This window comes from Schistocerca gregaria, chromosome X (genome assembly GCF_023897955.1).
Source record: "Schistocerca gregaria isolate iqSchGreg1 chromosome X, iqSchGreg1.2, whole genome shotgun sequence".
Taxonomy (NCBI): Eukaryota; Metazoa; Arthropoda; class Insecta; order Orthoptera; family Acrididae; genus Schistocerca; species Schistocerca gregaria.
Window position 1 is genome coordinate 529,489,316 of NC_064931.1, and position 17,400 is coordinate 529,506,715.

The 17,400-nt window shown below is 43.4% G+C and overlaps 1 protein-coding gene across 2 annotated transcripts in view; it reads left to right on the plus strand.

The window, feature by feature from the left end:
* The first annotated feature begins 4,505 nt into the window (after positions 1 to 4,505).
* Positions 4,506 to 17,400, plus strand: part of LOC126297977 (beta-1,3-galactosyltransferase 5-like) — a 160,300-nt gene continuing 147,405 nt past the window's right edge. Inside the window, exon 1 of one of the 2 annotated variants that reach the window (XM_049989293.1) lies at positions 4,506 to 4,659. In XM_049989293.1, the coding sequence (XP_049845250.1) occupies positions 4,581 to 4,659 (79 nt within the window). In that variant the 5' untranslated portion in view covers positions 4,506 to 4,580. The remainder of the gene's footprint in view (positions 4,660 to 17,400) is intronic. The other variant, XM_049989290.1, reaches the window with a different exon arrangement.

The window sequence follows — 17,400 nt, forward strand, 5'->3', positions numbered from 1 at the left end:
AGTTACAACACTAGACTTTTGGTGGGAAGTCAGATTTAATATACGACATTCCTCAATTCCATTTGAATCGTCGATAGAACGCAAAGAACCGCAGAACCTGTGGGATTTCAGTAAAAGAAGCAGACGCTTACTACAGTTGCTATAAAGTCGGCTCAAGGTTAGGACATCACGTGAGTAAACGTTTTGTTACGACTTGATATCTACGCAGTTGCCATCCTCTGGCCACCACAAGAAAAGGTGAAAGATTGGAGTCTATCGTTGCGTCTTCTACGAAGTCAGTAAAGAATATGCACAGTGGAACAAAAACGGACGTCCAATGGGCTTTTTGTAGAAATTCTATCATAAATGACCCAAAGTGCTTCAGGTAAACAGGAAAAAAGTGTGTACAGTCCTCTTCCTGACGCGGGTTCAATGTTTCAAGTACTGCACCACGTCGAATGTCCCAACCAGTCAGTCTTCTGCCTAATTTAAACACAATGAACAAAAAAATCTGTCATCCCCAGAAGACATCACGCTAATACCATAAACACCGACCCTGTTCTTGATTATTGCGTCTGTTCGGCAAGGACCGCCTAGGGGGATCACAGCTCTTTCATGAGTACGTGTGCAGTACGCACTGCTTGCCAAGCCATTGTAGTAATTCTTCCTTTCCTGTCCTACAACTTTATTCTCTGACTGTATCTTTTCGCACACTTGGTCTCTAGGACAAATTACTTGCTGACAACCTAGCTGTCTTGTAGGGCGTAAAGTAGGCTTTTTCCACTTTCTTCCCTTTATTTTAGACCACATATTTCGATTACCTAATGTTCGCGGTCCCCACATCTAGGTCTGACCATCCTTCCTAAATTCTTTTATAGAGTGTGCAGGCCGTGCAGGGAAGGTCGCCCAATACCCAGCATGATAGCCAGTCCATGTGGAGGTCATCAGGTACCGGTACGGTGGTAGCCCCCTGAGTACGCAGGGATTGCACTGTTGACCTAGTTGTCACCTCTCCGCGCATGCCGTGGACGAGGTTTTCGTCCGTTTGGGGACACCGTGACTTTAGGCATGGGGCATTATACAAGGTGGCCTTTGCTCTGTCTGGGTGGCGCCGCTGGGCATAGGGCCTTTTCGGAGTAGGCGGAATCATCGCGGGTGTTTGGCGTCATGAAACGGCCAAAGTTATCAGCCGGTGGTCGTGAGGCTCCGGCGGTCTCTTCAGACACCACAATGCAGTGCAAAGTATTAGAATTCTAGAAACTTTACCTCTTCTGAGAAAAACTGAACCACGAACAATACGAGACTGGAATAGAAAGGAGAACCGATAGAGGTACTCAGGGTATCCTCCGCCACACACCGTCAGGTGGCTTGCGGAGTATGGATGTAGATGTAGATGTAGATGTAGAAGTGACTTGCAGACAGTTATTCACCTCAGTTTCTGCTTCGTACCCAAAGAGATGGCTGGTCCTTTCTCTCTACTGAGCCAGTGATCTTTGTGGAGAATATTTAAAACTCAATGGGCGAACTTTCTGACCTTAGTAGATTACTAAGTGGTTCCCAGGTGTTACTCTATTGCAAACAAATTGGTTTGTGCCTGTTACCAAAACATACCCAAATATGGAGCATGGATTAATTTTGGATTCGTTTCCAAAGAGGGTTAAAATCATGATTTACTGCTACGATGTGAAGCCGCATTTCCCACTCTCGATGTTGTGCTTCGTATGCCAGCGTTCTTCCCGGCATACATATGACCTGATCTGTGGAGACTACTCAACCACTTCACTCTTTCAGGACCCTCTTCTCAGAAACCCACAGATCAGCAACGCAACACCAGCCAGTCCCTGAAGAAGCCACGGACTCTTGGACCCAGAGTGGCTCACTCTTCTTTCTTTCTTGCATCTACATGGGGTAAGCACTCACAAGATTCTCGCAGCCATAAGTTGTGAAAGAGAAGAAGAAGAAATGTAGGAAGTATGTTGTCTTGGTGATTTTAAAGGAGCCAGAAACCCCCAACACACACACCTTCGAACTCCAAATAGATGTTGGTTGATGTTGTTCCACACCCATTGGTGACACAGTGATCCCAGGGCGTGACCAGTCCTCCCAACCCCTTCACAACTAACCAGGACACCCTCATCTTGATGGCCCAATAAACCTGCAACGCATACTGCTGTCACGTACCAGAACTACAACTAATTTCCTCTTGTTGTGTGATCTGTGTTGCTCTCCAAGAAACACATTTCAGCGATGATCATTCTCCAACTCTTCGAGACTACTGTGCATTTTGTCAGAATCACACTGGCCCTGAGAGGGCATCTGGATTTTCGGTTGTAGCGGATATCGTCAGTAAGCGGATTCATACCTGTATTCCACTGATAATAGCAGTGCAGGTGCAACCAGTCCCAGTGATCACCAATTGTAAAGTTTCCTGACGCGGCCTTACTTACCTTGAAATGACCACCATAATGCAACAGTTCGCTCCTCTTTTCTCCTATCTGGGGATTTCAATGTGTACTACGTGCTGTAGGCGAGTACCACTTCACTGGCATGGGGATTCTGATCAACCACCTTCTTTCTGAGCTTTATCTGTGCTTCTCTCTGATGGCCACCCATGACACCTTTTCGGGGATCTACTTTATGCGCTTTTACCACAATCCCGACCTTCGCTACAGTGGTCACTGCATGGTGAGATAAGTGTTAGTGACCACTTTCTGGCGATCCTGTCACTTCCTTATCACAAAAAAATGGTTAAAATGGCTCTGAGCACTATGGGACTTAACTTCTGAGGTCATCAGTGCCCTAGAACTTAGAACTACTTAAACCTAACTAACCTAAGGACATCACACACATCTTTGCCCGAGGCAGGATCCTAACCTGCGACCGTAGCAGCCGCGTGGTTCCGGACTGAAGCGTCAAGAACCGCTCGGCCACCGCGGCCGGCGCTTCCTTATCACCACCCAACAGACAACTTATCACGTTGTGCTCTTTGAAGAGGTAGCTGGCAGTTGCGTACCACTGCTATGACCTTCATCACCTCTCTGTCAAACTGAATCGACGAAATTGTGGGAAACGTCTTCCACGCAATCACCCCTGCCGCTGGATTCGCTATGCCCCTTTCTAGAGGCCCAATCCGCCGCCAGTCGGTGCCATGGTGGACCAAAGAAATTTCAGCACCTATTCAGGATCGTCGAAGGGCTCTGAAATGTCTCAAGCGGCTGCCTCCACAGACCACTCTCATCACTTTTAAGCGGCTCCACACTGAAGCTTGCAATATAATTAAAATTTGTAAGACGGATTTCGGCGAGCGCTACATATCACCCTTACGGGGGTTCTCACTTGTATCCATCCCAAAAAATCTTTACATCCTTCAAAAGACGGCAAAACCAAAAACGTTGTTTGCAGGTAGTAAAAACTTTAAAAAGCCAAGATCGCATAAATATTTCTGTATTTACAGCAACCAGCTGCGACAGACTTTGCTGTCATCTTCAGGTCTTCAAAAATCTTTGTTATAAAACTTGTTCATTTTGAGCTGAAACCTCACGCCAAGTTGTCATGTGAGTAGATAAAATATAGTACACTTTATAAAGGTTTGTCATAAATAATACATCTAAAATCAAAAAGCACCTTGTACAGATAACCATGTCCATGTAGGTAGCGTTTACAGATAATTTTCACGACATAAAAATCACAGTACACAAACAAATATTTATGCGACCTTGGCTTCAGAAAGTTTTTACCAAGTAAAACAGATCGCACCTTCTCATTTCTCACTATGAGAAAAAGCAGTCAAGCTGTTAAAAAAAGCTGTTTATAGAACTGTGCTGAGTTAAGATTGTGCAATAAATAGTTGATAATTAAGAAATTATTTTAGTTTTCGATATTTTAAAGTAAGGCTCGACATGCAGTAAAGTAATAAAAAGACACTATATACACATATACTAGTACTACGTAAATATTTTATACATACACACAGACATATCTACTATATGCCCAGATAATAATAAATCCCTAGCTTACTTACACGCCTCTGTCATCATAAAGAAACTATTGATATGCGAGCGCAGCCGCGGCTCACAGCCAGTATGCCATAAAACATTTAAAAACACTGCAGTTGCAGGGTGGGTGACCGTGGGGGGGGGGGGGGGGGGGGGAGCACAGAGGGGGGGGGGGGAGGAGGAAGCACATCACGAGCTATGTTTCAGCGCGCCTCGTGGACTGTTTCGAACCCATTAAATAAAACCTAAATCTGGGTGGTCGAGTAGGGATTTGAACCACCATCCTCCCGCATTGGTTGTAACTGTAATTAGTGCTAAATTAGTTGAAACAGTATCTCAGTGGGTCCAGATTTTTCGACCGGCGATCTGGTAGCGAGTGACTTCCATGACAAAACGTAACATAAGAGCGCAAACGACGAAGCTGGCGAAAACAACTTTCCTTGTGGTCAGCGATTACATTCGTGCCGGAAGCCAATGCGCGCGGCGAGTGATAAGCTTGTGGAACACAGGTTTGCATGCGACGCTACACTTTTAGTCTTGCTTGAACCGAGCGTAAACGCCACACTCTCCAGCAGTGTAAATCATAGTCGTGGTAAACGCGCACCAATGGAGAAAAATAGGATGATCCAGCCTGACAGAAGGCTGCCACCCAAACAGCTATATCTTTTGAGACATAATGATCCAGGTTAGTATCATGCGTTTATCGCTTACAACTGAACACAGTTTTAGTCTTAAAATAAATGCTGTCTTGACTGGTTTGCGCATACGAGCTTCGTCGTATCATTTAATAATGGTTCCATTCGTTGCCAGTACAATGAAAACTTGCTGACGATGAAGAGGACTTTCTTCATCTAACCATAAATTCTATGTTTCATCTGTGTAACATCTCAAGGTGACGCAGTTCGCGTTGAACATTTAAACTGTGTTAGGCCAACGAAACTCTACTCATCTTTCTAGAATTACAACACATTTCATTGGCAGACTACTCGAGACCACTTCGTAAAAGGTTTCTTCCGTTTCTTTCTGCTGGTTTTCGCTACTGATAATTCCTCACCTATATGTAATCACAAACCTCTAAAGAATTTCTTTTGTAGAAATCATCAAATATTTGGCAGTCACTGTTTGCGCGAAATCGAACTTCCTTTTCCATTGAAGATTTTTCTAAAATTTAAATGCTTGTGCGCTGATACACTGTGTATCCCGTGTTTTCTGACCTCATCATTTTTTGAAAGATGTTGCACGAATATTCGTTAAATAGTTGCTTTCAAAGCACTAATGAAAAGGTAGATATTCCATTGCTTTTGATATATTTCCTCATTGAAAGTCTTTACTATACGAGTCTCTTTAAAATTACCGTTTCTTCGTGAACATTACTCCAATGCACGTTGGAAAAATGTTGTTTTGCGTTCAACCGTGGCAGTTTAGTACACACCTGTGTTATCAATTTAGTGACTTTATTAACAGCAGCTTCAGTATTAGTTCATTTTTCCATAATTTTTTAATTAATAGTCTGCATTTGAAGGCTGTAACAAGGTTTTAGAAAAGAACGACAGAAGAATAAATACTTGTACTCCTCTACGGAGCTGCTTGTATTTTGTAAATGTTTACAAAGTAGTAAGTTTTCGCTCATGCATCTACAGATATGATTTTTCTGACAAATGTAATAAGTACTTCGCACGTATTCGGCTACGAAGTGTGGATGATCAGTGCAGGTACCAATAGGTTCCGGCCGTACTGGTAATGCATTGAAGATTCCTTACTAAGACAATTTAAATTGATAATCTGAAGATAAACTGAACTATGAGTGAGAGAAAACGAAGTTTAACAGCTACAAGGGGACTTACCAAAAGTCACCTATCTTTCCTGCTGTTTTTACTTCACAGACGTATTCATTTATTGGAAATTTATTATTAGTTATTGTTTACCTGCATCAAGCTTTTCCATGGACAAAGCTGCATTTTATTATATGTATAACTAGTGCATAAGGTGTTTTACGATATTCCTGCTTACTGCATGCATATAATCTGACCGACATACCGCAGTTTCATTTACCCTTGAAGAATTCTGACCAAACCGTAGCTGCCATTCATCATACCAACTTGAAATTTTATCTAAGTCGTGTTGTATCTCCCTACAGTCATTCAACTTCGACACCTTCCCGTACATCTCGACATCATCAGCAAACAACTAACTGCAGATTGCTGCCCATCCTGTCCGCCAAATTTCTTTGGTTGGCTATCCTTTTAATTCTCATTTTGCTACTAAAGTGTTGGAATGTAATGGGTGCCGTAGCATTCATGTATACATTGATGTGCCAAAAAATTAAAACTACGGCCCATTGCGAGAGTGGGCGCGTAGGTATGTATTACGGCAGTCAAATGAAATCGAGACAGATGAAAAAAGTAAGTAAACTCTTAATTACTTCAAAGATGATTTCCATAAATGTTCTGTTAATATATTTATCCCACTGTGAGACAACACGGTCAATGCCTTCATGGAAAAATGTTTGCAGTTGCTTACAGAACCATGATTGTACCCAGGTGTGCACTTCTCCGTCCGAAGCAAATCGATGGCCATGAATGTCTTTCTTCTGGGCTCCAAAAATATGGAAAAGGCATAGTGAGAGATAGTGACTCCTTAGGGGATGTGTAAGCGCTTCCAAGCGAAACTTCTCCAGCGTAGTCAAAACACATTTGGCAATATGTGGGCCCACCCATATGCGATTTTCATATTTTTTGGAGCCCTGAACATAGACTTTCGTGGCTGTCGATTTGCTTCGTACGAAGAGGTGCACGCCTGGGTACAATCAGGGTTTCGTGGGCAACATCAAACATTTTTCCATGAAGGGAAAATCAATTAAATTAACAGTTATGGCGATTACTTTTGAAATAATGAACGGTTTACTATTTTTTCATCCGTCTTGTTTTCATTTGACTGGTTCTTATACAGAGGGGCCCAAAAAAGTGTATCCACTGTTTAAAAGTCCACAACTGTGAACTAATTGACAGAGTTGTGTCATCTTTGGTAGTGTGTTAGTTTGTAGTTAAGGCATTCGCCCACAAGCGTTGTATTGCGTTGTTTTGTTTTGTCAGATGACAGTCGCCAGATAGTCAAGTGTTTTGTTCTTAGTAGGACCTAGTTACTCGAGTAAACATGGCTGGCGCAAGGCTTACATTCGATGAAAGGAAGTCAGTTTAGAAGTGGTATTTTAAGTACGAAAACATTACTGAGGTTCAACGGCAATGGCGAAATGAGTATCAAACAGAGCCACCGACACGTTTAACGATTCGTCGCATTCGAGACAAATTTGAAGCCGTAGAGGTGCTGTGGAGTACCCACCACGTTCCCCAGACCTAACTCCTCTGGACTTTTACCTGTGGGGAACATTAATGGACGTCGTTTATCGACAAAAGCCTCGCGCATTTGATGAACTTCGAGAATACAATGTACATTTATGTGCAAATATCCAACTGAACACGTTGCAGTCAGTAGTTCGTGCTGCAGTTCGGCGGCATCGTTTGAGTGTGGATGTTAATGGTGACCATTTCGAACACCTACAGTGATATCTTCAAGTTGGACTTTAACCTACACTTCCAACAAAAATGAAACAACTCCGTCAATTAGTGTGCAAGTTATGGACTTTTAAACAGTGGATACATTTTTTGGACCCCTCTGTATACAGGGTGTTACAAAAGGTACGGCCAAACTTTCAGGAAACATTCATCACGCACAAATAAAGAAAAGATGTTATGTGGACATGTGTCCGGAAACGCTTAATTTCCATGTTAGAGCTCATTTTAGTTTCGTCAGTTATGGAGAGTGCTACGGGAGAACCAGTTGTTTCCATACCATGTACAGCGTGTGCAGGCACCATCAGCAGCTGATTGGCCTTCAGGGGTACACTTCTGCGAATGGTTCATCCAACAATGTTTCAATCCTCATTTCAGTGCAAATGTTCTCCTTACCGATGAGGCTTCATTCCAACGTGATCAAATTGTAAATTTTCACAATCAACATGTGTGGGCTGACGAGAATCCGCACGCAATTGTGAAATCACGTCATCACTACAGATTTTCTGTGAACGTCTGGGCAGGCATTGTTGGTGATGTCTTGATTGGGCCCCATGTTCTTCCACCTACGCTCAATGGAGCACGTTATCATGATTTCATGTGGGATACTCTACCTGTGCTGTTAGAACATGTGCCTTTACTAGTACGACACAACATGTGGTTCATGCACGATGGAGCTCCTGCACATTTCAGTCGAAGTGTTCGTACGCTTCTCAACAACAGATTCGCTGACCGATGGATTGGTAGAGGCGGACCAATTCCATGGCCTCCACGCTCTCCTGACCTCAACCCTCTTGACTTTCATTTATGGGGGCATTTGAAAGCTCTTGTCTACGTAATCCCGGTACCAAATGTAGAGACTCTTCGTGCTCGTATTGTGGACGGCTGTGATACAATACGCCATTCTCCAGGACTGCATCAGCGCATCAGGGATTCCATGCGACGGAGGGTGGATGCACGTATCCTCGCTAACGGAGGACATTTTGAACATTTCCTATAACAAAGTGTTTGAAGTCACGCTGGTACGCTCTGTTGCTGTGTGTTTCCATTCCATGATTAATGTGATTTGAAGAGAAGTAATAAAATGAGCTCTAACATGGAAACTAAGCGTTTCCGGACACATGCCCACATAACATATTTTCTTTCTTTGTGTGTGAGGAATGTTTCCTGAAAGTTTGGCCGTACCTTTTTGTAACATCCTGTATACGGTCCCATCACATTAATGTGACCACCGCCTATGTGCGACGTTGACGTGCGATAACCACTCACAGACGGCAGATAGTAGCACTAGCAGTGGAGGGTATATAAAGCGCGTCGGGGGGACGCGGAAAACAGTGCACGCGTTGTCGTAATGCGGAAACAGAGCGATTATCGGACGTCAGAAAGGGCATGGTCATTCGCTTTCGGGCCAAGGGTGGAAGCATTGCCTAAATTACAACGTTTGTCAACTGTTCTGGCGTCACGGTAGTTAAAGTGTACCGTGCATGGCAAAATGGCGCTATTCAAAACTGGCGCGGAGGCAACTATGATGCACCACGGGCCATAGACGAGACAAGGGTGAACGACAGCTGCGGAGACGTCTAGGAGCGAATATATGTGCAACTGTTGAGCAGCTGACCCCCCCCCCCCCCCCCCCCCCAGATGAACCAAGGAGCTAGTGACAGTGTCGTTCAGCGAATGTAGCTGCGTATGGACCTCCACAGCAGGTGGCTAGTTCATGCACAAATGTTGACCGGTGTTCAGTGGCGCCAAAGGTTGCAGTTTGCATGCCAGTACCGCAAATGGACATCCACTGTGTGGTAACAGGTAGCTTTTTCAAACGGATCACGTTTCACGTTCCATTGAACCGATGGCCGTTGTCGTGTACGGCGTGAAACGTCTGAAAACCAACTAGGATGGAGCAATATGGTCAGGGGAATGTTTTCGTGCCTTTCTCTGTGTGATCTCGTCATTCTGAAAGGCACAATGTAGCAACACAAGTATGCATCTACTCTTGAGGACAATGTCCACCCTTTCATGCAGTTTGTTTTCCCTCAGCACGATCTACCAACAGGGAAATGCAACTTGTCATGCAACTCACAGGGTACCTATGTGTTTCGAACATTACCAGGATGATTGTTGGATGTGAAGTACGCCAGTTATGCAAAACACCGTTTTTTCTCTCAGCACCCAAACATGTTTCGGCACCACTGTGCCATCATCAGTGGGTTTTCGTTTTTATTTATTCTGCAATGTGAACAAATGGCTCTGAGGACTATGCGACTTAACTTCTGACGTCATCAGTCGCCTAGAACTTAGAACTACTTAACCTAACTAATCTAAGGACATCACACACATCCATGCCCAAGGCAGGATTCGAACCCGCGACCGTAGCGGTTGCTCGGCTCCAGACTGTAGTGCCTAGAACCGTACGGCCACTCCGGCCGGCTGCAATGTGAACATTTATGTTAAATGATTATAAAGATGTGTGCAACTTTAGTTCAAACAACAGATCGTTTCTTTTTGTAAATACCTTTATATTTGGTGTGCATGAATATTCTGGATCACCTGTGTGTTAATTACTACAGGTAGCTTGTCATCTGCAACCAAGCTATCTTGATGAGAAAGTGTTTTGCTGGGAGTTAACCTATCTTCTAGAATGTAATTTAGTTTGTAGCGGTGTTTTCGCGCCTGTATTCGTTCTTACTTACGTTTTCGTGTGGCAAGCACTTCCATTCTCCGCATCATGCTCAGGTGTTGTGATGCACACGTAACTATAACAAGTATTTTCCACAAATAACACAGTAAAAACACTTTTCACTTCACCACAACACTGTGTGATTGTCGTTTGTTGTGTGTCCCAGCCCAGTCAGTGTTCATTTGTTCACCAGATAGTTCGCCACTAAATTTGAATCTTTACTACGTTACTTATGGAAAATGCTTGTTATAGTTACGTGTGCATCACAACACCTCAGCATGATGCGGAGAATGGAATTGCTTGCCACACGAAAACGTAAGTAAGAACGAATATAGGCGCGAAAACATCGCTACAAAGTAAATAACATTCTAGAAGATAGGTTAACTCCGAGTAAAAAACTTTCTCATCAACATGGTTTGGTTGCAGACGACAAGCTACCTGTAGTAATTAATACACAAGTGATCCAGAAAATTCATGCACACCAAATGTAAAGGTGTTTGCAAAAAGAAACGATCTGTTGTTTGAACTAAAGATGCACATAATTTTATAATCATTTAACAAAAATGTTCACATAGCAGAATAAATAAAATCGAAAACCCACTGATGATGGCACAGTGGTGCCGAAACACGGTTATGTACTGAGAAAAAACGGTGTTTTGCATAACTGGCGGACCTCACATCTAACTGCAAACACGGCCAATACAAGGAGAAGCAAAACAAAATGATGGATATTACCAGGATGAGTTTATCGTACTCTCCTGGCCACCAACCTCTCCAGATTTAAACCAAATCGAGATTCTGTGGGACCTCATCGCGCCATGGATCCTTAGCTGACTAACCTAGCGCAGCTGGCCACAGTACTGACAAGGGAGCCTCCCCATCGCACCCCTCTCAGATTTAGTTATAAGTTGGCACAGTGGATAGGCCTTGAAAAACTGAACACAGATCAATTGAGAAAACAGAAAGAAGCTGTGTGGAACCGTGAAAAAAATTAGTAAAATATACAAACTGAGTAGTCCATGTGGAAGATATGCAACATCAAGGAGAATGTGAGCTCAGGAGCGCCGTGGTCCCGTGATTAGCGTGAGTAGGTGCGAAACGCTAGGTCCTTGGTTCAAGTCTTCCCTCGACTGAAAATTTTATTTTCGCAAAGTTTTGATCTGTCCGTTTAGTGTCTGCGTTTTGCGACCGCACCGCAAAACTGTGCGATTAGTAGACGAAAGGACGTGCCTCTCCAATGGGAACCGAAAACATTTAATCGCAAGGTCATAGGTCAACCGATTCCTCCACGGGAAAACACGTCTAATATATTCTATACGACAATGGTGACGGCATGTGCGTCGCATGACAGGAATATGTTGTCGACCCACCTAACGTGTACAATTGGCGAATGGGTAAAAAGATTCTTCTACCTTGCCCGCTTTAGGTTTTCTTGTCGATGTGATAATCACTCCCAAAAAAGTGATGAAAACATAAGAGTTTGTCACATAAACTAAAAATAAAAAATTTAACTTTTCATTCGAGGGAAGACTTGAACGTAGGACCTCTCGTTCCGTAGCTGCTCTCGCTAAGCACGGGACCACGGCGCTCCTTCACTCCCAGTGCCCTTTATGTTGACTATCTTCGCATGGACTACCCAGTTTGCTTATTTTTTTCATAGTTCCACACAACTTCTTCCCGTTTTCTCGATTGATCTGTGTTCAGTTTTTCAAGGCCTATCCACTGTGCCAACTTATAACTAAATCTGAGGGGGGTGAGATGGGGAGGTTCCCTTGTGAGGTCGGAATGGCTCCATATACCTGCGAGTACCTCAGTTACTCACTTCCTGCACGTCTCGCAGCAGCCCGCGCTGTAGAAGGTGGTGTCTCATGCTTCTGACAAGTGGGCACATAAATATGACTGTACAGTGTATAAGCGGAACATGGGTTAAAAGAACGCACACCAAGTTTCAGCTATAATGGTCTATTTCTTTATGTTTGGCATTCGTGTGAATCAAGGAAGTCGAGTGATTGTCAAAAAATGGACGTAAAAGAATTTCGTGTGGTGTTTAAACATTGCCTTTATGAAAGGCAAAATGCCTCAGGAGACTAAAGAGAAGCTTGATAAACATTACAGTGACCCTGCACCTTCGAGTAGAACAGTTTATAAGTTGTTTCAAAATACGCGGAGTGGCCATATGGGCACAAGTGATGCTGAACGTTGATAAAATCCATGATATGGCGATGGATGACTGAAGAGTTAAGTTGTGGGCATCTCGAAAAGACTGGTACATAATTTTTGCATAAACGTTTGGACATGGGTTCCGCGATTGCTCACGCTTGACCAAAAACGGATTCGTGTGAAGTGTTGCATGGATGGTTTGCAGCTGTTCAGGAAGAATACGCAGGACTTTAAACTTCGTTTCGTCACTGTGGAGGAGACATGAATACATTACTATACTTCCGAAACCAAACAACAATCTAAACAATGGGTTACCAAGGGAGAATCTACACCAAAAAAGGCGAAGACCATTTCTTTAGCCGGAAAGGTTATGGCGACTGTCATTTGGGATTCGCAAGGAATAATCAAATGGTTCAAATGGCTCTAAGCACTATGGGACTTAACATCTGAGGTCATCACTCTCCTAGACTTAGAACTAATTACACCTAACTAACCTAAGGACATCAGACACGTCCATGCCTGAGGCAGGATTCGAACCTGCGACCGTAGCAGCAGCGCGGTTCCGGACTGAAGCGCCTAGAACCGCTCGGCCACAGCGCCCGGCCGAAACATGGGGAACGATTCTAGTGACAATATGGTGCGCAAACGGGTAAATTCGCGGACGTAAGTGACTGTTACCAAGGACAGATTGTTTTGACATGGCGCCTGGGTACAAGCGTCCGTGAAGCTGCGAAGCTGTTCGGCTGTTCGCGTGCTGCTGTCGTGAGCATCTTTGTATAGCGGTTGAAGGACGGACAAATTCGCCTGATCAGAAGCCGATGAAATATACTGGGATGCTATCGCGTGCCAACACCGAGCCCACAAACCACGGGCACGAAATTTCCAGGAACTGCGTAACTTGTGCGTATACATCTGGTGCCATATACCTCCACAAACCTGACAACGACTTTTAGAATCCATGACATACAGAACGGATGCTGTATTGCGTTCCAAAGATGGATCAACACAATATTAATCAAGCGCTCATAAAGTTTTGGTCATAAAGTGGATATTTTTCAGTATACAACATAGTCTGAATCGCTGCTTCTTTCCCTAGGGCTGTTGGTACAGGTTTAGTTGAACCTTAGTCCAAAGACTTTTCGAACACTATGACTGCCTGGTAAAGTGTAAATTCAAATTTATGGTTCCACTCTGTAGTTTTTTTTCGTGACTTGCAAATGATCCACCGTACTTTATCGCTTTATAACACTAGCTTCTTCCTTTAGTTGATTAAAATTTATTTTTTTCTACTGGGTTGGTGATTTTTTTATTAATCTTGTCATTATGGAGAGGAAACTGATAAGTCTACAACCTTTTTTCTTTTCTGTCTCCTTTCCTGTGATGCAGAACAGTTGCAGCATTATTCCAGTTTGGTGGAATTACACATGATAATATTCGACAATGTTCATAGGTGCACTACGTGTTCCCAGCCTCTTACCGTACGACGGTACGTTCAGTAATTTCGAACATGGTTGTTTTGGTGGTCCAGGTGTTATGGTGTGGGGAGGCATATTAGTGAAGTGATTGTGGGCTGCATCAGAATCATTACGCAGTCCGTTGCAAATTCCAATACTCTAAACTCAATAATGTTTTGCAAAAGCATTGTCTTCTTCCAACCAAGGATTGTCTTGTAAGCTCACGGAGAATTTCAATAACGCTCTCGTAATGACCGAACTGACCAGTAACAAATCTAGCACACTGCTTCTGAATTGCTGCGATATCTTACTTTTGTCCGCCCTGATGGCTATCTATAACATTTAAGTTGTACTCAAAAGGGTTCGCACAAGCCTCTAATTTAGTGCAGCGCTGCGCTTCTCAGAAGCATCTCAAGAAATTTTATTCGGTTATCCGCCTTCCCTGTAACTGAGCAATTGTGTTCGTTACATTTAATGTCGATTCGCAACGTTTCACCTAGATATTATATCCACATTCATGGGAAACTGCATTCATCGCATCAAGTGGAAATTCTGTCTAAGTCGCTCTGAAACTCTTTACATCTACTCAACAGTGTCCTGCGAAGACATTTCAGTAATAAACAAATAACAAAACATTATTGTACAATAACGTTAGTAGTTATGATGTGAGATTTGATGCATGTATTTGTGTCATATTCGTTGAGCAGATGATCTGCAGGCTCTGATGATGAAGTAGGTGATGATTATGCCGCTGTTGCTACTAGTGGATATAGCAGTGTCGCAGGTGATGCTTAAATCCTTGTACTGCTGATGCTGGAAGACGGTCAATACCGATGGAGTTTGGAAGTGGTTGTGGCTGGAACGGTTGGATAGCGGCAGGGCTACAGCAGTTCTCAATGGACTAAGAGGACTACCTTAATAAGAGGCAGAATACTGAATGATGTATTAAGAACTAGAGGGGGCGGCAGGGAGGAAGGAACCACGGAAAACATTGCTTGGTCGCTAATGAGGTCAAGCATATAGGCACAGCAATGAGGAAGTTTTAGTGGCCATTTCTGTAGGTGTGAACAAGAAGTGAGTCCCATTCAATAAATATGCAGTGTAGAGCTTAAGGCTGAAAACTGAGCTGTCAGCGACAGAAATAATAATTAGGATGTGGAATAATTGGAGGCAGTAGATTTTTTTTTTTTTTTGAGGTTAATGGTGAGGAAACAGATTCTTCTGCTATATATGTTGCACAGAGAGTTTTGATTGTACAGGAGGGAGCCCACACTATTCAACAGGTGGCTTACGTACGTGAAGAATAGGAACGGTCGTGTCAAACTTCCCTGGGACGCTTCTGAGTTTGTAGAATGAGTTCACTCGAAGATTCTTGGCTAGAGAACGGGATAGGTGAAAGTTTGTAGGTGTAAGATGGAGACTGTGGAGAGAATACATTTCACATTCCACTCAAGCTTCCCGTTAGCTGTTCCGTCACGTCACCGGTGTGTGGGCGTCGCAGGACAGTGGTATCGTTTTCCCCGCCGAGTTCTTCAACTGCGGTTGCAAGGATTCCTAGACGTTGACAATAGATGGTTACACTCCAGAGAAGCAATTTGTGGCACATGACATAGTACTGGGCACGGAGAGGTTTTCCAGGGACGGAGGAATCGCGCAGTGTCTGTATGGGACACATCAATCGGTTGAATAGGGACCGAGAGAACTTTTTTCTTTTTCTTTTTTTCAGCATTCCTCCTTTAATGAGATACAATCATATCACATAATAATGCAAACAGGACATTCGTCTGATTTTATTACAAAATATAAAATAAAATTGTGCGAAATAATTAATCTACGAAGTACAGTAGTCTCACTGCGCCAATATTAATAAGTGAAGCGCCTAAAAGACATGGTCAGGTTCGAATATAACTTCGTATATATACACACTAGTGAAGGGTTTGTAAATGACTGGAGTTGCAATTCTCTGTGACAGGTAGAACGGCTACCAGAGTGCGTTAGCGTCGTTGGTGTTTAGTGTTCTTACCATGCCTGGTAGGGTATACAGGGTGAACCAGAACACGACCCATAAACTGCCGTGGGTGGTACTACTGACAAACACTAGAAAACATGTCTAGTAAACATGGGCTCTAAAATGTGTACCCTAAGGCTATGAGCTGCTCTGTATCTATCCTACTATGAGACATATGTTTTCTAGTGAAATCTCTTTGCTTTCCATACTTTGTGAGGTGGTTGTATCAGCCAAAATAAGAAATAAAGTCTTCCGACTACGAACACTTCTTCATCTTCGCTATGTGGAACAAATATCTTCTATTGAGTAGCTCTTGAGGTATGAATTGTAGAGGCCATGTTTACTGGACTATTTTCTTGTTTTGGTGCATACACCCACTCCCAAAGTATGAAAAGCAAAGAGCTTACAGTATAACAGACTTGTTTCACTGTATAGAAAATGAACAAGTGCTCATAGCTCTTAAGGTATACATTTTAGAGCCCTTACTGGTCATTTTCTCTTGTTTTGATCTGTACTACCGCCTCTGATACTTTTTCGGTGGTGTTCTGGTTCACCTTGTACGAGGGGCGTTCGAAAAGTGCGTACAACGTCCGAAAGATGGCACCACCGGCAAGTATCGAGGTCATGTTTAGTTTGTAGCATCTTTGGAAAGAACGCACAACAAAGTTTCAGATATATTGGTCTATTTCTTTGTGTTTAGCATTCGTGTGAATCAAGGAAGTCGAGTGATTGTCAAAAAATGGACGAAAAAGAATTTCGTGTGGTGATTAAACATTGCCTTTATGAAAGGTAAAATGCCTCATGAGACTAAAGAGAAGCTTGATAAACATTACAGTGACCCTGCACCTTCGAGTAGAACAGTTTATAAGTTGTTTCAAAATATGCGGAGTGGCCATATGGGCACAAGTGATGCTGGACGTTCTGGACGCCCTGTGCAGGTTACGACTCCAGAAATCGTTGATAAAATCCATGATGTGGCGATGGATGACTGAAGAGTTAAGTTGTGGGCATCTCGAAAAGACTGGTACATAATTTTGCATAAACGTTTGGACATGAGAAAGCTATCTGCAAGATGGGTTCCGCGATTGCTCACGCTTGACCAGAAACGGATTCGTGTGAAGTGTTGCGTGTATGGTTTCAGCTGTTCAGGAAGAATACGCAGGACTTTAAGCTTCGTTTCGTCACTATGGAGGAGACATGGATACATTACTATACTTCTGAAACCAAACAACAATCTAAACAATGGGTTACCAAGGGAGAATCTACACCAAAAAAGGCGAAGACCATTTCTTTGGCCGGAAAGGTTATGGCGACTGTCATTTGGGATTCGCAAGGGAAAATCAGATGGTTCAAATGGCTCTGAGCACTATGGGACTTAACATCTGAGGACATCAGCCCCCTAGAACTTAGAACTACTTAAACCTAACTAACCTAAGGACACCACACACATCCATGCCCGAGGCAGGATTCGAACCTGCGACCGTAGCGGTCGCGCGGTACCAGACTGAAACGCCCAAAACCGCTCGGCCACACCGGCCGGCTAAGGGATATTCTTCAT